At 38.7% G+C, this 25575-nt stretch overlaps 1 protein-coding gene across 2 annotated transcripts in view; it reads left to right on the forward strand.

The window, feature by feature from the left end:
• RELN (reelin) overlaps positions 1-25575 on the forward strand; it is a 280189-nt gene that overhangs the window by 68056 nt on the left and 186558 nt on the right. For both annotated transcript variants that reach the window (XM_017811391.1, XM_017811392.1), the window contains exon 3: positions 11320-11455. In XM_017811391.1, coding sequence (XP_017666880.1) covers positions 11320-11455 — 136 coding nt within the window. The remainder of the gene's footprint in view (positions 1-11319; positions 11456-25575) is intronic.

Here is a 25575-nt window from a genome sequence, read left to right on the forward strand (position 1 = left end):
ACTGAGGCAAGCAAGTTTTAAGATTAAATTCAAGCATCTAGTTCAAAGACCTGCAACAGCAGCAGCTGGGATGCTCTGCTCACATTCATCCCCCGCTTCTGGAGTCCAAATATTTTTCCCATTTCCATCCCAGATCTTTAAATGCAACTCAGATCTCTTACCTGTGGTGATTGGTTTGGTGTTTTCCTCATCTTTTCATAGCTCTGGATAAAGCTTTCTTCTTTCAACCATGGGTTTTAAGATCCTATATTGCACGTGAAATGACTGCAGAAGATTAGCCTTTACTATTTAGTCATAAAGTGCTCTTCTGAGGACAAAGACTTCAATAACAGCAGTCTTTTTCCCCAGAAGTTTCAATTGACATTGATAGTTTACAAGAGTGTTGCTGTTCTTGGTAGCTTGCTTTTATTTGCCTTTCTTGTATCTGATGCAGAAGTGCTTTTGCATATTTAGGATTGTTGATGTTTTGTCTAGAAGTAAATTTCAGGCAAAGGAATGAAATGCAAAATTTCTTGTGATTCTCAACTGACCATATATGTTGTCAGATAGAAACAAAAGTGAAGTGTTACAATTTTCTGTCTATTGTATCTATGTCTTAATATATACTCTATGTCTGGGGGCAATGCACCAGATTTTTTCTGATGGGTGATTTTTTTTTTGTCACTAGAGTTAAAAGTAGTATTTTGGGAATGAATTAGTAAAATAATTTGCTCTCCCTCTGACTTGTTGGCTGTGACTATTTTTGCTTATTTTGATGTGTAAAGTTTTGTATTTAGGTTTTGTATCCTGAAAGTTTTGCTGCTGTTCATGTTCGCTAGCTTGCAATACATCTTCTGAGGAGTTTTCTTCTTATGGGTGCCAATCTACCTTCAGTGGGCAGAAATTCAGCCTGCTAGCAATGCTGCTCTTCTCTTTAGCAATACTCTCAACATTATATTTCATTGCTGATCAGTGGAGGAGAGGCAGCATGAAGTTGCAAAGAGGGGGATCACTGCACTATTTAAGATAAACCAGGAGGCAAAGTAAATTATTGCCCATTTTACCAGGGAAAGGGAACAACCGCCAGACTTTTTGTTTTGTCCTGTAGCAATCAAAAAAAGACATGTTAAAGATGTATAGAAAAGAAATTGTTCTTTTTCTTTTTTTTTCAAACTCCAGCTTTACCGAGCACCTGAATATCAGAACTTCTGCTTCTCTTTCCCCTGTGCATTTCTCTGGTGACAGCAATGTGACACTTCATGGTCAGGGTATCATCACCTTGGGAGTCAGCGAGGTGCTAATGACTGACACTGCTCTCAGCCACACTGGCTGTCACCTCTGGGCTCCCTCTATCCTCCCATCCTGCTGCTGGTTCACAGCACCTGAGGAGCACATGCTCTCCTTCTCAGGAATGCTTTTACACCACTGCCAACCTGACAGCCAGGGCACCCCCAGTTTGGTTCTCCTATGCTATAAAAACTGTAAACGTAATCCATTCTTGGCTACAGATAAGGCAAATCTGGCAGGTTTTGTCCTGATACATTAGAATATTTGTGGAGTATACAGGTGGTGTACAGGACTGTGCTTCCTTCCACCACTAATTTGATACAGACAGAGATACCGGTGGATTTTAGCCAGCAGTGTTGAATTTCAGAATTGTTTCAAAAAAATAACTCCTGGAGTTTGACAGTTTCAGTTGAAATTTCTGCATTCAACCCACCAACCCATTCTTTCAGTCCCACTTCTTCCTTACTTCTCCCAACAAATTGATTGGTAATTTCTCTACTCCCCTCAAACCTTTGCAGAGGCTGAGCATGACCATGTTGCCCATTATGCAGCTTTATTTACAGTTTTTATTTTTATAGTTATGAATTCTGAGGAATTTGTAACTCTTTTCTCAACTCCTAGAAAGGCAAACCAGTGCTCCTGTGTCACTGATGTCAACTGCTAAAAAAATTGCAAACGTCTTCACTCCTGATCAAAGTGTTACAGACACTATAACTGATGTTTACAATTGGCACATGTTCTAGTGGTTGGCCTTGTATAAATGCATGAAGATAAAGCTACAATCTTCATGCATAATCATTACCTCAGCTGGCTTTTCCCTCACAGATGCATAGCTCCTGCCTGCCTGCAGTTTTTCCTGAGCAGATAGGAAAGGCCTTTATGAGACATGCCTATCCCATAAGTCTCCCAAGAGGCTGTGAATGGCCATGTCACAGGTCACTTCAGTGTCCCAGCAAGGTGACATGGGGCTGTAGGAGACCTTACACAGTTCACCCTAATGCAGGCACTGCTGAGGCTGCTCTAAGCCCAACTGTGGGGAGAGGATCAGAAGACCTGCAGCGCCTCCAGGACTGCTCCTCTGAATGGAAATTGCCTCTTGTCTCCAGCTCTGTGGAGATGTTGCAGCTGATGCTGGTGAGGGACACACAGTGGCTTCTGTACACATTGTAGTTTAACCCCAGAATCCAACTACAGTGAGCCACTCACTCACTTCCCAACCCCCTCCCCACCTCCAGTGGGATGGGGAGGAGAATCAGAAAAAGGTAAAACTAGGGGGTTGAGATATTAACAGTTTAATAATTGTAATAATAATTGTGATAATAGTAATTAAAATGAAAAAGAGAGAGAGGAATAAAACCAAAGGGGGAAAAAAAAAACAAGTGGTGCTCAATACCATTGCTCACCACCTGGCTGATGACCAGCCCATCCCTGAGCAGAAAAATTGGCAGCTCCTGGCCAACTCTCCTCAGTTTATATACTGGGCATGATTTTCCATGGTATGGAACATCTCTTTGGCCAGTTTGGGTCAAGTGTCCTGGCCATGCTCCCTCCTGGCTTCTTGTGCACCTGCTCGCTGGCAGAGCATGAGACACTGAAAATTCCTTGGCGTAAATGTCAGCACTACTGAGCAACAACTTAACCGTCAGTGTGTTGTCAATGTTAGTCTCATACTAAATCCAAAGCACAGCACTCTACCAGCTAGTAGGAAGAAAATTACTCTATCCCAATTGAAACCCAGCTGGACAACACAATACATGGTTTCAAGTTGACTTTCACATGGTCTGAGATAGGGGATTGGGGAATAGAACGGGGTAACTTCCATAACGACATCACTCACTCCAAAACAGGAAGAGATGTCTGTAAATGATAAATACTCCATCTGGAAAGATTTATATAGAAGTCCCTCTGGTTTCATTATACAGTTATCCTTATTGATTGGTTTGACTGACTTAATTTGCCTTGGAGAAAACTATCAATTTTAAAGCATCCAAGTTCACCAGTAATGTTGACAACAGAGATATAAAGAGTAATTAGGGACAGTGCAAGTGCAACAAAGATACCAGGCACTGAGTGCGTCCTTCAGTGACTGAGGCAGTGACAACAACGTGGGCAAATGCAAAATATGGCTGCAGGGGAAGGATCAAAATAGAGGAAATGCATTACAAGGCAGACTGCTGCCAGAAACCATTAAGTTCATTTAAAATAAATTAAAGAGAGACTTAGGCTTTTGTAGGTAAAGCCTTGAAGCCATTATCCCAATTAGTCATGCTAGGCTATAGAAGAGCAAATAGGGTACCAGGGGGTGTTACCAGCACCATTATAGCCAAGAAGGGGTGTTGTCACTATGCAAACCACTCAATCCACACTCAGCAGTGTGTCTGATATTTGGCTACTGGGACATAGATTTAGGTTTGCGAAGTGGAAAGGCTCAGAAAAATGCAATATTTTTGGGAAGTTGTACAAGAGCTGCTTATATGGATGAGACACTCAGAAGCCAAATACAGTAACAGTAAAAATGACCCAGTAAGTAAATGCAAACTAGAGACAGCTGCTTTTCTTCAACAGAATAAACTGGAACACACTGCTAAAATAGATCTATGAAAAGCTAGTAAAGAATGAAGGTATCAGCCCAACACGTTTCTATAAAGCAAAGGTTGCTATTATAAAACATGCTGGGGCTGTTAGGAAAACATTTAAAATAGATTTTGGCTCAAATCTTTGAGAGATTTTTTCTTCTGTATTTCAGCAACACAGTAACTTATTAGCATTTTGTATTTGTATTGCTTCTGGTCCCTCTTTACTGCTACTAAATCTACTTGCCTTGGAGAACTTAGTACCATGTTGCTCTCTATGGAGCACTTAGACTTCAGCTGTAAATTGTCCTCTCATCCCTTCTGACAATGGCCACCCTGAAACCACCAACACACTGCAGACCAAGGGCTCACCACCCTCATCCTCCTGACTCATGCAGCCATATCACACATTACACAAGGGGCTCGTTCAGTGTCCTGGGGAATTATGCAAAAGAAGGGATATTCTTCTCCTCATGAACCACAATTTCCATATGTGTAACTCTTGTTAGGTTTAATGAGACCAGTAATCATAAATCCTTGAGATGAAGTTATACTCCTAAGTGGTTTCTAACAAAAGGCTGCTCAAAAGTTTTAATTAACAATCCCTTTAAAGTAGAACATTAAAAGAGAGATTAAGCAAAAATATATCCTCTCTTTCAGAGCAAATTTTTAAAAATCCATACATGAGAAGTTTATTCCGGCAAACCTGTGTTTCTGGTGAAGGGCTTGATTCAGTAAATATTCAAAAATGTGAGCATAAAGCACCTAAAAGTCCTAAAGTGATCTGCTTCATACCTGGATCCCAACTTGTGAATGTAATTCAAATGTGAACTTGCAATAAATGATTGTTTTCAGAACTATAGCCCCCCCCCCGATTAAATTTTACATATGAAGAAAAGGTGAGTCACTTCAGCACAGTGGTACCTTCCCAAGAATCAGATTGCTGTATTCAGACTCTAGTTGTCTTCTGATCACAGAAGGACTGATGGATTTTAGTGACAGACTTTATTAAGATGTTATACATTTATCTGGTCTTTTTCCACTGTTCTTATTAGCATGTGGATGGCATTTTCCCCTAGCATTGCATATGCTGAAAGGATTTATTACCTAATAACGAAGCAGTAATAATAATAGTGAAACATATGATTTCAAGAAAGATAAAGGTAGTATATTGCTGGGTGGAAGAATATATCTGACATTTGCTGGTCTTTTCTTTCTTCATACTGTTTAATAATTTACCAAACCATCCTGACCTTTAATGATCACAAGGGCTACCAAGTGCTTTAGCAGTCTGTTACACTCTGTCAAATGAGATGTGTTTTTTCTGTCAAGCAGAATGAAATAATCCCCCCAAAATCAATCAGCAACAACATATTTTAGCAAGGTGGGTGCAGTTCACTTAGGGCCATATTCTGCACCTTTACTCACTTTGAAAGGAACTTGCATGGGTAATTTATTTATCTTTAGCTGTCTGCTTGCTTGGATAGAAACTGCATGAGCTCCTGGTTGTACATTTGTGTTCACATTTTAGAAATTAGAGTTACCAGTTCCAGATATTTCTTTACTCCCAAAGGTCCTTTTTAACACAGACTACTGATGTTTTTCCTAAACACGTTTGAGTTTTCTAAAAAAAAGGGAACACAAAACCCGCCATGAAGAGATAGCGGTTTGATTTTCTTCCTGCCACTAGTTCTCCACAGAATTTTAAGATTTACATTGCAGAGTCCTGAAAGTGGTTCATAACAGTTTAAGGATATTCCTCAAATATTCTTCCAATAACTAAAAATAAACTATTATTTCACTTGCTGTAGCATTTAGTGAAAAAACGTATTTCATTTTACACATATTTACAGATAAGGATCAAAAAGGTCCTTTAAATATCCGAAGAGACATAGGACAAAGGAAAGTCTCTACCTCTGAAAACGTTGTCTGAAAGTGACAGCTTTAGCAGCTGTAAATAGCACTTTGTGTCTATATTCATTCAGATTTTAACCTAAAAACGTCCTTAGGGCCTGCACTTGACTTTCTGTGAGTTCAGATCTTGCCAGCCACCTTGCCAACTGTGCTTCCAATTTGCTTCTCAAATGATGTGGAAAGGCATGTGGCTTTCCCTTAAGTTGCAGGAGAACCTTGGTTCTGCAGTGGTCCTGGAGACCTGTCCTACAGGGACTTTACTGAAAAGCGAGGCTCGTTGTTGGTAGCCACCAAGCCATGTCACCTCCTGCATCTGAGTAGTGTGGTCTTACACGAGTCAGGAGAGTGGGGGACCTCTCTACATAATTAGTCTTCATAAGAGAGGTTGTGCTTTTGGGAAGAAGAGACTGAGGGCATAAACTCTCTGCCAGCGTGATTGTTTTAAATGATAATTATAAAATATGTGGCTACTAGCACCTTTCCATTTGGAAAAAAATGAACAGTCCTACATTCCCTCACAGAACAAGTCCCTGGTGCTGCATGGGAAAAGCAAGTTGCAGGCTCTGTTTGGCCACTTCAGCACGGGATTCAGCATAGGAGGTGTCTTTGGACACAGTCCTGTTTGCGTCACTCCCTGCTTTGTAATACCAGAACTGTGCTTAGCTTGTGGATTTGTGGATCACCCTTCAAAATGCTACAGCCTGGATGGAGAATGTAGGTCCCTGGCTCTGTTTCCTAAGGGAAAAGATTCTTCCTAGGACTAGGTACTTCATTTTTACATAATGCAAAATCTAATTTGAAAGTGTCTGTTTCTGACTTAAATTTGTTATCTACTAATCAGGAGTGATTTCTTTCCCAAAGAGCCCAGAGTGATTTTGTTATTTAGGGCTTTATGTTCTTGGTATTTCATCAATATTTTATGTTTGTCATTTTGCTGTCACATATAGCTTTGAAAATGGAAACATGTAGCAGATAATCAGTTTAGAGGCAGCAAAACCAAAATGTGGTCATTCATTTCATACCTGTATTTAACATTAACCCTCTCTTTTAATATCATAATTCATGTAAGAAATAGGAAATAGTAGACTACCTTTCATCTGGTTTAGTACTGGAAATTCTGTTGAGCCTTAGCTTCAGTGAAGGATTTATCAAGGATCTTGATATGCAGCTCCCTATGTAAAGTTCTGGTTTAGAAAACTGTAAGGAGGATATGTCATGTTGTAATACCAAACATTATGTTGTTATTGCGTGTAAGTCAGGGCTATCACAGATACATATTTCTCAGACTCAAAAAGCAGAAAATTATGTGAATCTTTCCGCATTTATCTGCACCATTAGATGCTTTCCAAGCTCTACCAGTAGAAAAGATCATCTTTTGCTTCCAGGGGCCTAAATGGGAGAGTAGTTCCTATCCTCTATAGTTCTCCCTTTTGGAGAATCTACATAACAAGGTGAAAGTAGTAATGAGTTCCGGAACCACACTTGCATTTGACCATTTATGGACCACCTAACACAGCATTTTACATCTTGCTCACCTTCCTATATGCCACCTTATAAAAGAGGCAAAATATTTCCCTGCATTAGCTGCTACACCCCTACGAGTGATTCTGATTATCAGTAAAAAGTATGTTAACATGTAAAGACTGAAGCTGCGTATTTGTCATCTGACTTTGCCTAAGATTTCCCATTCAATAATTTTTCTCTATCCCTGGATTTATTCTCTCTCTTGAAATCTACCTCTTCAGTTCTTTGATTCAGTGACTATACATAGTGCATTGAATAGAGCTAAGCACATTTTTTTAGAGTTTACACAATAAAAACAGCTGCTGAGTTCCCTTGAGAGAGATTGAGTATGTCTAGTTCCTCTCCTAGCAGTGCTGTTGGCAGGTAGAAAGCTTGTTTGGGATTTGAATGGTTATAATGGTTATACTGATTATACTGAAACTCCTAAAGCCTCAGAAATTTTAGGAGATGGAGAATCTAGAAAGTGCAGATGTCTGAAACATGTCATTATGATGAGCACATGCTGTAAAAACCAAGGGAAAAGGAGTTCAGAGAGATGCTAACAGCTTCTATGCATGTAGCACATTTTGGAGCTGTGGATGTGTAGCTCCCACAAACCTTTGAATATTTCAGTATTCAATAAGTCGCGTGGAAACGATCATTTGCTGAAGAGTTCATAGAGTTTTATACAGGCAGATCTTAAAATTTTACCTTAGGATTATTAGTTTTGTAAACACTAGACTTGGATGTAGAGTTGCACTGGTCACCAGGATGTGAGCAGGATACGGACAGAACAATACTGACCTGAGCCAAGGACCTTAAACAAAGGCTCAATCTGTCTTTGAAGCTGTCTGAGGTACATGCAGAATATAGTTTTGTTCTGAGAGCTGCTATATAATCGGGCTTGTTTTGTATTAATTTAAATTTTTTGCAGCAGAATGTTGTTTCACATTTGTCCTTTGATTTGTTATGGGGCAAATATTTAACCTGAGAAGCAGCTTACCAGGTTGGAGAGGGGATGGAGGAGAAGGGAGGAGTTGCCTTCCATAGTAAGGGACTGCAAAAAGACTGGAAGGAAAAGGGGAAAATAACCTTCTTTATCCTTAATTTAGTGAGTTCTTAATATCAGTTGCATTCTCAATTTTTTGCATTTTTACAATTTTTGTATTCACCTTTTCAATAGGAAACCTTGGGATTTAAGCATAAAAAAATTTTTATAATATCATTGTCACTCACTGAATGAAGTTTTAGTACTTAATTGTAGTTAAATGATCTGAAGACTCTGAACCCCTAAATAGAGCTGATGTACTCAGGAAAGGTTCAGCAGATGAGTAGTGTTGTTTTCATTGTAAAAATTATGACAACAAATTACTAATAAAATATCAAGATAATGGTGATAGAATTATAAAATTGGCATTTTGAATAATTGCTGTGCTCGTATTGACTTTTTTTTTCTGAAAAATATTTGAATGACTTGGGTTTTTTCATTGTTTAGAATTTATTCTAGTCACTGCAAAGTTGTTCTTTTTCTAAAATGTAAATCAAGGGAAAAAGAAATTCTCCACAGATGTTGTACGTGTTTGATGTATTAGACACATTTTTGCAGTACACTGCCTGAAACCTAGGGAATTCATTAACTCGCAAGTTGCTGCCAAGCAGTGGAGCAGTCACATTTCCCAAGCTGTGTGCCTGTCCCCCGGCTGGGGGATGTGGTAGGGCAGTCTTTGTCCTCCCTTGTATTTGGCTGGCTCTGGAGAAAGGGGGATTTCTTCAAACTGAAGGGCTGTTCTTGCTTCTCCCCTGACACCATCTGTTATTTAATTAACCTGGTAAAGTCTGGCTGTTTCCCATTGTACAAACAGGGATGATGACAGGCAAGGGCTGGTGCTCTGCATCAGTCCCAGAGACACCAGCCCACATCACTGAAGTCACTTGCTTCAGCACAAACTTCAGAGAGAGGGACAAGACCCACAATTTTGGGAAAGAAGCACAGCTACCAGCTTTCACCCTCAGCAAAGCAAAGCAGTTGCTTAAATAGCACGTACCCTGTGAGGGATCTCTCTTGGCATATTTTTGGACACATCTGTCTCAGCAGGGCACTGCTGGATAGACTTGAGCACAGAGAGTGGGGCAGTGAACCTGGGCCCAGCAGTCAAGTGGGTGTCTTTGAGGATGTTAATTCCAGCCCTCCCAGTTAGCCAAGAAAGGCAAACAAAGACTCAAAATAGCAGTACAGCATGGCAAGAGATGGCCAAACCTCATCTGCATCTAGTCTCTTCCAATAAAGAACAGTCTGTAAAATACCATATTCCTGGGTTTCCCTACTATTGATCTCCAGAAAAGAGGCTCCACTCAGGGGAGCCTGAGCCTTCTCTGTGACCATCCTGAGGCAATGGGCTTAAGCATCACTGGGGATTTGAACTGTAGCTGTGTGAATGACGTGTGTATTCTCAGTGGGGAACCAACTAAAAAACCCTGAGCGAGGAGGTTGTGATTTTTTATTTTTTGAAAAACATGCAGGCTTCATTACCACCACCTGCTGCCTCCTGTCATTCCTGGGATGGATTGCTTAAATTCACTGTGGCTCATTTCTCTCCTCAAAAGATTAAAGCTGGTTTAGAATTTCATAGCCCTCAGGATAGGTAGCATCTGTAATCCTGAGCTATAGTCTGTGATCTTCACCAGTACCTGAATGGGATTTCAGGTGTTGCTTTTGGTCCATAAAATGCGAAATGGTTTATTTGTGATACAGGCACCGTGCCCTCCCTGCAATGTGCTGCTGGCATGGCAGTCCTTGGGGAGCAGCAGGTGGAGCCACATTTGCATTAGGAAGGATTCATCCCCCTCCTTGATGTAGATCTCTCACTTGCAAACTCCTTCCACCTCTGGATCTGTAAGGGCTTAAGATAAATTGTTGCATTCCCATTACAGAAGAATTGCCATCAAAAACAGTAGCAGAGAATTCTGAGAGGTGGAGGTGGGTTTTATTTCTCTGTTGCTTGAATTGCAACAAGGGAATACGAGAAATACCAGCCACTATAAACTTTGAAACACAATCACCTAACAGCTGACAGTGACCTTGTTGAGCACGGACACACCCGCAAACATTTTCTTTTCCTTTTGATCGTATTAGCAATGTTCTAGCCCATGTCACTGTTTTCTGCAATGAATGTTCAATATTTGAAGTAACTTGGAACAAGGCATTCCCTTCTGATAATAGCATTTAAAAGAATAGTTTCAACAATTACTCTTTCATGTCCCAGGATTAAAGGTGTAGTGATACACTGCAGTAAGATTGCCTTACTTTAAGCCAGAGGGTGTCAAACAAACAACCAAGTTTGCACTGCTTTGTAGGAAACTACAGAATGGCTCCAAGGGGGACAAGATTGCTGTCAGATATTGTTTTATGTCAAAAAATACAGGTTTTTGTCTAATGATGAACTGCAGTGAATTCCAAAGGGAGGGATTAATAGATGACATTTACATTCATCCATGTATTACAGGCATGTTTCAAAAAAAAAAGAAATCAAAGAGTTGTATACTGGTAAAACTGTAGAAGGCTGCTGCTTTTATTTCAGATCAGAAGATTTCATGAACCCAGAGTTCATCTGTTTTTTGCAAATAGAAAAAACTGTCTACAAAAAGATAATACCTTTCTCTAAAAGCTTCGTTTTTCTTAGTTAAAGAGCAATTTTTTTTGCTTCAGGTTTTATTTTCTTTTAGATCTGTAATGGTTGTGAATGAGATAATGGAATAACATTGTGATTCAGCTCCTCCTTGAAAAATGTAAATAATTCCTCTGGTATTGGCCTCATGGAGAATAATAGCAGTAAATACATGGATCCTTGCAGTAAATGCAAAGTCAGTCTTGGCTCAAGCAAAGGCCAGCTCCAATATTTTGATTGGCATTAATTCTAATTACTCAATTGCATACTTTCGGATTTTTTTCCACTCACTGTTGCCATGATGAAACACATGGCAGATGTATTTCTCGGTCTGTTAGCACCTTGCAATGAGCCATTAACACATGTTACTGTTTTTCTCCCCTGTGTCTTTCTCCTAGGAATTATGTCTGACCACCAGTTTGGAAACCAGTTTATGTGCAGTGTGGTTGCATCCCACGTGAGCCATCTCCCGACTACAAACCTCAGTTTTGTTTGGATTGCTCCGCCTGCAGGGACGGGCTGTGTCAACTTCATGTACGTACACACGCAAAGGGAATAGAACAAAATCATTTTGGAGATAATGAAATGATCTAAGCTGCTCACACTGTGTCTGGGTAAAGAGTCAGTCAGAATAAACTGCAAAGTCAAGACTTCAATATGAAGTGAAAATATTAAGTTCTTCCTGGCTGAACAGTTTCTCTGCATATTAGGACTTTATGTTTTCAAAGCATGTAGGAAGGAGATAGTGGTTTGTAATGTAGCATGTCATCAGAGAAATAACAATACAAGTCTATCATTTAAACAGAAACTGATTCTTCTTAGTTATTAATCATATTATCAATCCTTTAAGTATATATCTCATTTGTACTGACCTAATTTTTTAACTATTGCATCTAGTATGAGTTAGAACATCTGACACATATATTATTCGGATTGTAAGCATCAACATAAAATACAAGTATTTGAGAGTAGTCATGCTCAAGTATTTACTGTTCCTAATTATAAACAATTCCGACTTCTGCTGAACAAAGAATAACCAAGAGGCTTTTTTGGTAATTTCTTTTAAAGACCTAAGTAATCGTTTGATGATTTAGTACCAACAAAATACATAGCTTAACTTGAATTATTAGCATATATATTACTATATGTTACTTTCAAGTTATTTCTAATTATTTGTCCCGGAATTTTGGTACATCAGATTTGAGAGAAAAAATACACCCAGAGTGCAGCTGAACGTAGGAAATGTTTCAGTTTTGACATGTTCAAGGAAAAAAAACCAAACTACTCCCTAATTCACTAAGCAAATAATTGCAACATTTCAGAGGCATTTTCAGTGTTTCTCTGACTGTCCTGTTGTCAAAACAAACCTTCCTTTGAGTATTATTCCCATTCAATCTGTACTGGGAAGCTGTAGGTAAGTCCTCCACGTAATCAAGTTGTTTTACTGTTGTGAAAATTAAAAAATGAACAACTGACTTCTTTGAGAACATAAGTTGCTGATGGTGAGCACAGTAGCTTTTGATTGATTTACCTGTGTCTTTGATATTTCACTTTACCCACATCATGCACTTTTTTTTGCCTATATTGTCAGGATATATTATTTAATAGCTGTGATGACAATCTCAAGACAGTTTTATTTCTAACTCTTTTCTTCTAAACATTTAATAGTAAATTGGGGAAAAAATTAGCTTTGATGAGTGGTAACTAAATTCTGAGAATTTATTTGTAGCATATACAACAGTTGTATATAACTTGAGGAAATCTGTTAACTATGGGTTTTTTCCTGTGGAAAATCTGTGAATTTTATATTTCCTTTAGTTCCTTTCTAAAAATAGTTTCCTTTGTTGATCAAGTTGAAGCAGTTAAAATTTGTTCTTTGAGCTGCCTGTACATCTTCTCTGTGTACTTTTGCCTATTCCCTTACTTAGTCAAATTTTTTTGTTTCCCTGGTATTCAGGAAATAATTGTTGAATTGTTGGTCCTAACTTGCACAGTGACTGCCAATGTGTTTGTGTATGAAATGTGGCCCTCCACTGTGATTTTTGAGGTCAGTTTATAAAGTCATTCATTTTCCTGTGACTGATTTTTTTTTTTGGTGATTTTCTATTGGGTTTTTTTGTTCATAGTTGCCATTGTTGAAGAAGAAGTGACATTTAGCTCTACAGAAATACAAATACTACTATGGCTGCTGATTCCCATTTGAATGAAATTAAAGGGATATTTTCAAAGGCAATCTGTGCTTGCCTATCTTGAAATCCATGGAAGGTTCAACATTGTCTTCAGTGGCAAGAGAGTTAGATTAGCGCTAAAGTTTTGGAAATCCAACTTGTAATTCCCTATTTGTATAAATCATAATCCACCTCTTCAGCATTAGTATCCCTTCAAAAAGGGTGGTGTTTCCACTATATTAGTAAAGTCCTTAGCCACTCTGCAGTGTACAGGACATACGTAGCAGAAATCTGAATTTATTCTTGACTATGTAATTTGCAGTGTGGATGTAAGCATAAAACTGGCAGGGCTGAAAGGTCCGATCCTGCACTGAGGAGCCCAGCACCACAGCTGCTCCCAGGGTCCCTGGCCCATGTGACTGTCAGTCTCATGGCTTTTCAGAATGCCTCACACCATGGTATAAGGATACTCCATGGGTTATAGTGTTTTGTCTTTGAGGATGAACAAAATGATGCAGTTATACCAGTTTGGTTTCCCACAGAACAAATTCAGATGGGAGGGGAAGACTCAGCTTCTCTGAAGTTGGTGTTTACTCCAGGATCACACTTTGCTGCAGGACTACTGAGTAAACGTGATCAGCAGTTGAAGGAAATACAAGGAGGAGAAATATGTTTTACCTCTAATCCTCCTTCTCAGTTTTTCTTCTGCTATCCACACTTTCTTGCCTCAGTTGGTGTTTCCCCTGCTAACTAAATCACAAGTTGCAGTAAACAAGGCTATTTTTGTCGTGCAGTGTTAGTCTGCCTGCTTTACCCAGTTCCCTGACTTCAGGAGTTCCAAAGAATTGGCTCTACCTTTTTTATCTCCCTTTATAGCAAATAATAAGCAAGATATTTTAACACTTAAAAATTAATATGTAGTTTAAATTTAATATGTATAACAGTTAATATGTTAAAGTGAATTAATTTTAATTTAAGTTTAATTTAGTATAAATTAAAAGTATTTACAAAATGTACCTAAATTTTTAGACTCTGACAACAGTGCAATATAGGTAAGAGCTTTCTGTGCTGTTTGTTGCCAATATGTCTGTGATTCAGATTAGCTCATTAGTCTATGACCTCTCTGGGGATGGATAATAAGGTTATTAATTAGCACTAGCCTTGGCGTGCGATTTTTGCAGTGTTGATATCTCTCCCTGGATGATTCCTATGAAGAACTGGACAAAGGTCATCAGGCAAATCTCTCACAGGTCAATGCACAGCTAGCTTTTATTAACTGCACACACTATTGACCTGTTCTGGCTTCCACTGGAACAGTGGCACAGATGTGACACAGAGAAGTCATAACCCTATAGACATCATGGGGGAAATTCCCTTTCACTTCATCTGTGTCTTTTGGTGTGCTCTTCTAAAGCTCAGTCCTGAAAAATTGAACCCTTAAGAAGAAAGATTTGTGTGGTGATGCTGTCAGTCTGTCCTTCCTTGTAGCTCTTGCACCCATTGGTAACCACATAAATGTGACAAAGGGGTTGAGATCTCAAGATACTAAGTTTCATAAAAATCAGTAGCCAGGTATACCATTTATACCAGTAAATTTGGACATTCCCCCAACAGTTCTGCCTGCTACAACAATTTATCTATAAACTGCCAGAAATATTCTTGGCATAAATGTGTCAGTTTCCAGTTACCAGCCCACCCTGAATTTCCCAGTCGTGGCTAAGGAGGATGGCTTCTGGCCGTGTTTAGTTTACCAAAATAGCCAGTGAGAGACACACAAAGTACTGCTGCTGTTGCAGGAAAGAAGGGATAGCAAAGCATGAGGGGAAGTGAGAATGCTGTGGGGAGGGATGCAGGCCACAGTTCTGGAGGGGGCTCCTGCAAGGAAGATGGGCTTATTTCTGGGTATGTGAGATGCAAGGGCACAGCAAATTGGGATTCATACCTCATACACCAGCGTGGCAGCACAGCACTCAGTTTCTTTCCTGCCCCACTGGAATATTCCTCATCTCTGCAGTTTGATGTAGTCTAGTTCTTTCCGTTGCACACAGTGATGTGCCACTGTTGGATATGCATGTAAAGCTATCTGATGGAGCCAGGCATCTTTCCTTGGCTCGGTGTTTCGCTCAGCAAGCCTTCCCCCCAGTTCCACCAGGACAAGGGATGATGTAGAGTCTTGTGCTCCATGGGGGAAGGTGGTTGGAGACAATAGCCATTTTTTTTAATGCTAATCATGTGTAAACTTATTTTCACTCTGTTTTCTGGTGTTTTTTTTTTTTTTTCCCAAAGTACCTTATCATGGCTACTAAATAAATATGCAGAAATACACTTCTAAGAGAACCACTGAATGCTGCTGGTGTCCCTGTAGTACTTCTTGGTGTAATACTTAAGGATGTTTTCACCATACATACTTTCAGCTCAGTTGAGGAAATAAAAGTAAAATACATCATTTATTGGAGAATAGTTGTCTTAGCAATAACTTTGGACTATCTTAAAGAGGTGTTGAACATCAGGGCCTCCTAAGCAAATTGTCAGGATCTGTAAATGCTCTTTACCACCACAAAATAGTAGGTCCTCCTTTACACTAACCAGTAATATCTCTGATTGTGTGCAGATTTGTAAAACATTCTCTATATAATCCTTCAGCTAGGTTTCGCAGTTTGTAATTTCTGCTCTAAGCTCACACTAACCTAGTTAAAGCTCAGCCTGTCAGCAGGGATAATAATGGCTGTTAAGCAGGGTGGCACGCTGGGCTGTATCTTAGATTGTTGAGCCTGTTGTTTTGTAGATGGCTTAACTTACTAGTTTGCAAAAGTGATAAAGCTGACCTAAATAGCAAAAGCATATTGTGTTTTGACCAGCAGCATGGTTTATCGCAGAAATTCCAGTTATTGTATTAAATAGAATTGGTGACTATAGAAATTACCTAGAAAAATAAGTATTTTTCTTATATAGCCCTTTATTTTAGTCTTTGAACAGGTGTCTAATAATTACAATTGAGTCTATACATATATTCACTATAGCTTTCATTAATAGTGGACTGGACTTCTGTGAAGCTCTCTGCCTGAGTCTGTAGGCAATGTCTAATAACCCACGTAAGGGATGTGACCCATCACAACTGATCTTAATATTCTGTACACTGAGAAGTCCTTGAAAGTGCTAAAAGGCCCAATCATATATTATGTGACACCCAATTAGCACAGCTTATGGTGCAAGTGGCTAAAAGGGAACAGGAATAGCTGTGTGGTGTCCCCCTGTGGAAACAGAGGTAAGAGAGCTCTGGCCAAGGCAGGGCACTGGCACATCACTTCTCCCGAGGCAGGAGCAACCGGTTCTCAGCATAGCTCCAGGAAAATGTTTGGGACTGAATACTGAAGCAGACAGCTGAACTATTGTGTTTTTCAGTGAGAGTATGTCTTTTCCCAAGCTTACAGCTCCTTTCTGGGAAGTTTGAAGTACCCTGTTCCAGAACTGGTCTTTTCGTGCCCATGTGTTTAAGCCTGTTTCAGGACCTGGCAGCGATGTTAATGTATGAACTTGAATATCATGCTGTTCAAACACTACAGAACATAAAGACAGTGTTTGAGAGACTTGGTTACCTATTTAAAGCATTTATAGAAAACCTATGATAATAATTATGGAAATATTGAATAAACATCCAAGAAGATTACATGGTTTCCTATATTAGTCCTCTAGCCAGGGTGGGAAAGGGCTATATTGCCTGAAGGAATCACATTCCCCTGGTAAACCACTTGGTTAAACTGTCATTTAAGACACACAATTTACTGTGGTTTTTTCAATTGTTTGACAGAAATACAGAGGATAATCTTCAAGATTAAATACACAACTACTCTATACACAATGATAATACACACAGATACTAACATGAAAGTAAACAGAAAACAGCAAATATCAGAAAGAAGGTCCCTTAGGTCCCTTGCATTTATATACGATCAACCAATTCTTAATTATACTGTCATATAAGTTTTTCTCCCTCATCTTCTCATGATGTCACATATTTGTACCCTGAAATATAGTGTTGTTCATGGCATCCTACTTGCTGCTATGATTTGAAATCCATGCAGTCAGTTGAACATATGAAAACATTAATGTACAGACAGCCTTGACTTTGGGGTTCTGTGAAGCAGCAGCTCCCTGCTTCAGATAAGTGCTGCACTTCTCTTCCTACTCTTTATGGCAAGATAAGGGTGAAGCAGGTTATTTCATACTACTCTTTATGATATTGGTGTGGACTCTGAGTCAAGGGATGTGCAGGCAGCACCAAATTAGGTACAGTCCTTGTTTACAGTCAGGGTAGTTCCGATGTTAGCCCAGTGTTTCAGTTATTTTTTGTATTTCCATATTGCTTGTAACTTATGCTTTGTGGAAAAAAAAAAGTCATTAGTAATTGTTCCTTGTTTGTGTGTCAGTCTAGTGGAACTATGAAGAAAAATTACTCCTTTGCTTGGTTTTCCACTTCCCTGGGTAGAGGCATTGTTGTGCTGTCAATCAGCATTATGTGTAATATTCTGAAAATCATAAGCCAATATTTGATTCAGATCTTGGCTCTGTGCTCCTGTCCCATTTTGATGTGGTGCCCAGATTACCTCCTTCATCTTCTGTGTTCATTAATTTTCCAGTGAAACGCAAACACTGTGCAGGGAATCATTGTGGCTCTTCTAAGTACGACCCCAAACAGCAAAGACTCATCTGACTGTGCAGAATTAGATTTAACTTGTCTGTTAGTTTTGTCTGAGTTTTGTCTATTTTGTGTAAAGCAAACAAAGATGACCAAAGAGGAATTATGGGTGTTTTCAGAAACTTTGTTAACAGAAGATGGTAGCACAAACTGTGGTGGTGAGTATTCAGAAGTGTTCAGAGCAAAGCAAGAAAATCATGAGAGGGGATGGAAGGAGGCTGCACCTAATTTTCCACCCCTCAAAAGGGTTTTCAGTTGTTTTCTGGAGATAGGATATGTAAATACTCCAAGTAGGTATTTTTATGAGCTGTGTGTTTGTAACTCTCTTGAGAGTTAATGGGGGTGGCAATGTGGTACCACAGACATTCAGAGCCTGAGATTCAGTTCTACATCTAGAGAGAGGTACCTGCAGGTGCAGAAGGTCTCTATATCTCTACTAGTTTCCTTAGGACATTCCAAGTTATTGTAATACATTTAGGCAGCTAAATTTAGCCCTAGATCTCCACTGACCAAGATGTATCACTATCTGCCTAGCTCACATATGGATCTTTATATGGGCACATTTTTCAAGATTTTTTAGACCTGAATTTGAATCCCACCCAGACAGACTCAGCTGCCTAAACATAAGCACCAAGTACCAAGCCATGAAAATGAATTTTTCATCCCCACCACCCTTAACATTCAGTAGCTTTGTCTGTGTCAAGAATTTCCAATGAGTGGGCTCTTCAACAGTTGAATCTAATGAAAGGTATGAATAAAAATGGCAGCTTTGTAAAGTTCATAAAATCTTGCAACTGTTTTCCTTTTTCCTTGGAGGTAAAATCTACAGTCTAATATTCTTTTAGTAGACTGACACACCTACTAAAAGCCCACTTTAATGAGAGGACTGCTCAGTTTTTAACCTTTTCTCTAAGTTTGCAGACAACTGGCCACTTGCTATTTTAGGCTCCTCATGCTGTGTAGTAGATGTGACAAAAGCAGAACCAACAAAGCCAGAAAGAATGGATATGTGAACACAAAGTAAAAGCACATGAAAATTCTGTTGGTGTTAGTTGAACTTAATTCCAAAGGTGAACAAAAAGCTTAAAATGCTACTTCAATTAACATTGTGTAATGCCAGAATAGAAACTGCAAGATTATACAGTATTAGGATGGTTTCTTTTCTTTGTGTGATGCAAATTTATTATATCACATACTTGTATGATAGCAGAAGGTAGCTCAATAGAGCCTTTGGCTACTCTATTAAAATTTTTTTGTGGTTCCATGTAGGACTCTGACACCTCCTGCATGAAATAAAATGAAATTCAGTCGTTTTCTACTGGTATTATCTAAACAGTAAAATAATGATAAATAATCTAAATAATAAAATTGTCATGGTGAGTATTACTTCCCTTCTTACAAATGTTCATCTGGCAATTCTAGAAGCAGAGATTAGATTTTACTTTCTTCCCTTTCTGCACAATGTTCCCATTATTTTTGTGCATGAGACCATCAATCCACAATCCGTGGTTCAATTATCAGTAGTTGTGTTTAAAATTCTCTCTTGAACTCTGAAAAAAACTTCTCTCCAGTCTAACCTCAGGGTTATTTTTCAGAACATATTTTAGTTCATCAACAGCATAAATCTTTGTTTCATTTAAAGAGTTGCTTTGTCTTCCCTTTTTCTCAAGATGGCTTAATTTTGAAAACGTGACTAGAGTACAGAATATATTACATGCACTCCAAACACTTTGTTTCCACTAAGAGGTTTTCCTCTATACCAGAGGAATTGAATGAAATGTCTTTTGGCTACAATAATTGATCGATAACAACCCTTTCAAAATTATATCCTAGAAGAAATGCGCTTAATAAAATAGGCATGAAACAGTTTTGGTGAACTCTTTTGAAAATGTTAATTATAGAAAGAGTGAGCGCTAAACATACATAAAACGATTCTCTACAGGTAAACATATAGTGCATAAAAACATAAGTACAGGCAAAGGTAAAGGACAATTTTAAGAGATGTTTTAGGAAGTTAAATTTCAGGACTGCAGACAACCATGTCTGCATGGAAGCCTTTTGCACCTTTGGAATGTCTGACTGGTTGATTGATAGAGCCTGACCATTTCAGTGCCATCTCTCAAGCAGAAAATGTGTCCAGTGGATGAATGAGTTTGAGATAAGTGCATTGTCTGTATACTTCTTAGGAAGTACTTGACTTCTTGCAAGGGACTATTACTAAATAACTTGGTGAAGAGCTCAATACTGTGGGATGCTGAGCCCTATTTTTGATCCAGCAGAGCAATCATGCGTGTTTGTGCTGTCATCAAAGGAACAAATAACAATTTTTGTATTTTTTAAAAATTCAGATTACTTGTTTGAAATTTCAGGTTGTTCGTGTACACAGGCAAAGACATACAAGCATGTTCTGTTCATATTCTCAGTTCAAAAATGTTAACTTTCTTTTCTCACATTGTTTGCTTGGATGAACCTTAATAGAGTGATATACATATATACAATATTAATATTCAGCAAGACTTCCTGTATGTATATATAATGTGAAAACTTGGGTATGATGAATGTGAAGATCCAGTAAGATAAAAAAAATAAAAAATTTCTCCCTCTGTCTGTACTGCAATGGTCTCCTTACAGCAAGTTCTAGCAAAAGTTTAGAAATTAAAAAGAAAGAAACTTTATACTTGAAGATATAAAAAACATTAGATTAGCTTTTGCTGCTCTCACACTGGGAAAATTTGGATTTGAGTATTCAGAATGAGCATGACTTCAAACTAGCTACAGAGTGAGCTCTAAAACATCTCTCATAATTATTGTTTAAACTATACTTAAAAATAGGGTGTATCCCTTCCTTCTCAGTTCGAGAAATTCAAATCTATTATAAATATTTAGATAATTCTTGTCTGTGGATATAAAGTAGAATATAATTCAATCTGTCTATAATTAAAAATTTAAAAATATTACAGTAGTATTATATATAAAACATTACCAGATAAACATTGAAATGTAATAATCCTTCAATAACCTCAGTACACACATTATAAAAATGTCATCAGAATGGAGTTGTGCTACTAATCGATAGTATCTGTCTTTACTTGATTTTTTTTTTACAGTATTCACAGATGACAGTTAATTCTTTTGATGTCAATTTTTCATACAAAAATTGCTTATATGCAGTGGTCTGTGTGTGATCATACTGTAGTCTAAAAGCTCATGAACACTGTTCTCTAGAACCAAAGACCTCTAAGGTTGAAAGAACTCTAAAACTTGCAGAGGTTTCTAACACAATTATTGTTTGGCAGGTAAAAGAGAAAATATAGAGAGGTGAATGAAATAGTTAATAATAATTTCCTTGCTTTGTTTTTCTTCCATTCTTGACATTAGAGAGGATTAAACCAGAATTTTTTAATAGCTCTCTCCCTTTTTCTCCAGTGTTTTGCACTATTTGACTTTTGGAAAAATGGAAGTCATTCCCAAACAACTTGTTACCAGGTGTCGTTGCTTAGACTGTGTGGCTGTGACATATTTGTGGGCCTGTGAGCTGTTTGGGGCAGAGACAACATCACAGTGGGAGATGTTGTTCCAGCCAACTATTGCACATCAACTGCTCAGCGGTTCCTGGTGAGCAGCAGCTCAGTCATGGCACCAGAAGCCTGAGACAGGTATCAGGATGGCACCTGCTCTTCTAATGATGACATAGAGATGTTGTAATGGTAGATACCATAATGATGTTGTTGTGATGTGCTCATCATCACAGCAGCTCTCAGTGAAAGTTCTGTTCCATACTGCTGTGATACAGAAGAATTATTGCCTAGAAGAAGGCTTGGAGATCCCACACTAATGTAAATAAAAATAAATTTTAGTTTAAAAGCAAATTATTGAAGTAATTCACATGCTGTTTTCTGGCTCTTGTTGTTGATTAACAGCTGTTCTCACTACATATTCTACAGGTACAATGCCACTGTAACATTTAGTTTTTTCCTAAGATGGCATTGTATTCCTTATCACTCTGGAGTGGCTTGGATCTTTTTAGTTCTTATTAGAAATGTAAGAAATACAACATTTTCTGTTATAGCCTTCCAAATATCCCTCTTAGATCAACATAAGCTCTTTAGCGCAAGTAGTAATGTATATTCACTTGAGCCATTTTCTGTGAAAAACCCATTTTTAGAGTCTTAAAGAGTAAGCAGCTCTCCAGCAATCTCACCCAAGTAGAGAAGAGTTTAAAATAGCAAGTTTGAAGAAATGAATAATGAAAGAAAGTTAATCTCTTTGTCTTTATTTTCAGTACTTCAGTAGTCTGAGGTCAAATTCTGCCCACATTCAACACGTCAGTTGCAGTTAGGAGCTAAAAACATGCCACATGAATTCAGCCAGCTCCTATCGGCATTAGTGTTTATGCAACGGATTATAACTGATATGAGCAAATTACTTTGCAGAACCTACTTACACATTCAAAGAGTAATGTCCTAAACATCCTAAAATACAAAAGATAAACGGTAGAAACACTTCCAATTAACATCACAGACAGTTTGGCAAAGCAGTGAAGATGTCAGGGCCGTAATTTGAATGACGGTTTTAACACTCAAATAGAGAGAGAATATGTATGGTGAGGTAAGCTGCATAAAGCCTTTCTTCTAAATCCAGATGTAGGCATTAACTCACATATTTGAGATGGCATGCTTATTTGCTAAGTGCAAAGATGGTTAGAAAAAGGCTTTCCCGACTGAGGATAAAAGCTAGAGTACTCTTTAATTTTGGTTACTGCCAAGCTTATTTCAACAACCACAATAGTTATTTGGCTTTGTACCAAAAAGTGGCAATACAGTACTTACATGTCTATGGATCAAAATTAGATGAAAAATTACTGTTTCTCATCTCCAAAGCCATTTGCCACACATTTTATAGGCCTCAAGATGCCTTTTGTAATATGTGATAACAGAGCCAACTGAAGCATCTGCCTGGGAAGAGATTACTTTAATTATGGACTCAATGTCCTATTTTCTGCAAGTGTTCCCCAGAGAATTTCCTACTGCTGGATGAGAGATGTTATGATGCACATTAAAACCTACAAGTCAAACAAAAGAGGTTGTAAAAGTGAGACCAGGAAACCCATAGAGTCCCCCCTCTTGTACTCAGTGGCTAAAAAAATAACCCTGAATTCTGTGATGATAACTTTTTAATTAATCTAACACCTGTTTAAATAAATTTCCTATATAGGGAGAGAGAGAAAAAAAATGAATGTTAAAAAACTTATGTCCTTTTCCTTTGTAAATTGATGGTATATAAAACTCTTTAAAATGCTCCTGTTCTCTTTTTAATTTTTTAATGTAGTAGTTACTAATGATGTCATGTGAAAAATGCAGCAAAGAGGTTCCTTGTTAGCTTCCATTTTTGTAATGTGAAGTTTCTTGTCATTAAGAATTCATTTGCCTTCCACTGTAGTATCATTAATCACAATTAACTCACTTGATATTAAAGTGGATGTGCTGTATACTCCTATAGAAATTCTGAGTAAATCACCATTGATTTAGCACAGTTTAATAGATACTTAAAATATTTGTAATTCTCTCATTATCAGTTAGAAGAAAGCCTAGAGATCTTCATTAGCAGCTGCTGCAATGATGAGCTAAAAGTTTTTCTTTACACAAAATATGATGGAAGAGCTGCAATGATGGCTTGAAGATGCTGTGGCAGCATGTGAAGTGGTGGGAAACTTCCTTAGAATTTGTAAAATTGCCAAAATTAAAAAGGAAAATAACATCTCCACAAGATACTGAATTTTAAAAACAACAACAACAAAAAAACCCCAAACAAACAAAAAACTATCTGAAGTGTATTTAAATATTTAAATCTGATAGCATTTGAGAGTAATGCATCTTTGATCCTGTACAATAATTAGAAAGGTTTATTCTCTAAAAACAGTAGAGTTTGTCCTTTATAAATAATATCGATTAGCATCAGGGATTTTTCAGTTTGCTAATTTTATAGTAACTGTCTGTACTGAAGTAAAACCAAATCTAAATATAATGTTAAATGGACAGTACTTCTCTGGGCTGGGAGAAGGTAGTATGGAGATCTACAGCTTAGCAAATGGAAGAATTTATCTAGCCCTGCAGCTACCAGCCCCAGAAGGAGCTCCTTTCCTGGGGGAACTGAGCTTGTCAGGTAGGGGTCATCACACATGTTTCTACTTCATGGTTTCCAACATCATTTTAGGTGCATGGGGAATACCTGCTCCAAGCTTGGTCTCTGCTGACATATAGGCTAAGTTTGTAAACCCTGTCACAGCATGATGTGCAGTGTCTGTGGCTCAGAAATACTTGATCTGCATCTGAATTTGGATTTGGAAGTGGAGGCATCTGTTCTCTCTGGGCTCATTAAGTTGCATGATGTAAGCTTTAGGAAGTGAATGGAGAAAGGTGAAATACTGTAGATGGTTTTTCCTGGAGCCATTCTGGGTTAGGAGGAGATGGAGTTCAGCTCTCTGCTGACTACAACATGGTGTGACATCCTAAATTCCACAGAGACACATAGACTCCTGCCCCATGGAAGGGTTTAGGAATAAAATTTAGATCTCTTGCCTATCTGCTAGACTTTTCCTTTTTGTTGGGTGTTTGTTTGTTCTGACTCTGTCCTCTGGCTGTAAGCTGTGTGGTGCCAGGGTTTAGTGGAAACTTTTGGCACATAAATAAGTGGGAAAAGCACCCCTCTGTGAAGGAAGAGCCTTGGACCAACCTTGGACAAATGTGGACACTGACTGAATATCAACTGTTTCCAGGCTTGCTGCTTTGCCTTTTGGTCTATTACTGAAAAGCTGGAGGAAAGGGTCACAAATATTCTTGGTTTACTGAAGTGACCCAGGCCACTTCTCTTGGACCTGGATTCAGGACATTGTTCAGTGGTGGACATGGGGGACCACGGCTGGTCAGTCACTGGTGTCTCTTCTGAGAGTTTGGGAGAGACCCTCTCCCTTCATCAGGCTGTGAAGACTACACATGCCTGAATCCATAAGCCTGGGAAACTTTCAGTGGGGCACCCTGGTGCATCTAGAGCTCGGCTTCCTCGACTGCTCTCCCAGGCTCGTGTGCCCTACATAGCACCAGATCGCCTTGCGGCACTTGAATCATGCTGAAAGTCATGTAAAATTTCAACTGTGATTTCTGCAAGGGCAAACATTTCAGCTGTGACACTTTGCTTTGCCAGAAGCCATGAAATCTGTTCGGATATTTTCCTGCTTGCCAGGGAGAGCTGACCTTTCCTTCGGGTGAAGTGCCCAGCTTTGGAGCTATTGTCCCCTTGCTCTCAGAGCTGGCACTGTTTTGGGGGTCACCAATGTTCTTAGCCAGAGTTTTGTGTTTTAAATAGTATGGGCAATTAGGTCATCATTCCAATTACCTATGTGCAAACTGTTGTCTTTTTTGTTTCAAAAAGGGTTCCAAGAGGCTGGACTTCTGCTGTTACTTAATATGATGGAATGCCATTATTTCAAGAAAGGTGTCTCTCCCAGTGGCTTTGAGAAATTAGCTTCTTACTCTGTAGAGCCTTTAACTTATTAGGGGTCTTTTTTTTTCTGGTTGTTCTCAGCATCAAGAGTCCCAGAGTCAGGTGAGTAAAGGGATGGAAAAGATAGCTCTGTGTCTGAGTTGCTCTTTGCACTGTCAGCTAACATTGGCTGTACCTCACATCCCTCTCCTGCTAGTTTAACCTGGCTGTGATGGTGACTGCTGGGAGGTCTCTGCCCATCTGGACAGGAAGCAACAACTGTGCTATGGTGGCTCCTGACTCCTCCACCA

This window comes from Lepidothrix coronata, unplaced genomic scaffold (assembly GCF_001604755.1).
Source record: "Lepidothrix coronata isolate B3197 unplaced genomic scaffold, Lepidothrix_coronata-1.0 Scaffold32, whole genome shotgun sequence".
In the NCBI taxonomy this organism is placed as follows: domain Eukaryota; kingdom Metazoa; phylum Chordata; class Aves; order Passeriformes; family Pipridae; genus Lepidothrix; species Lepidothrix coronata.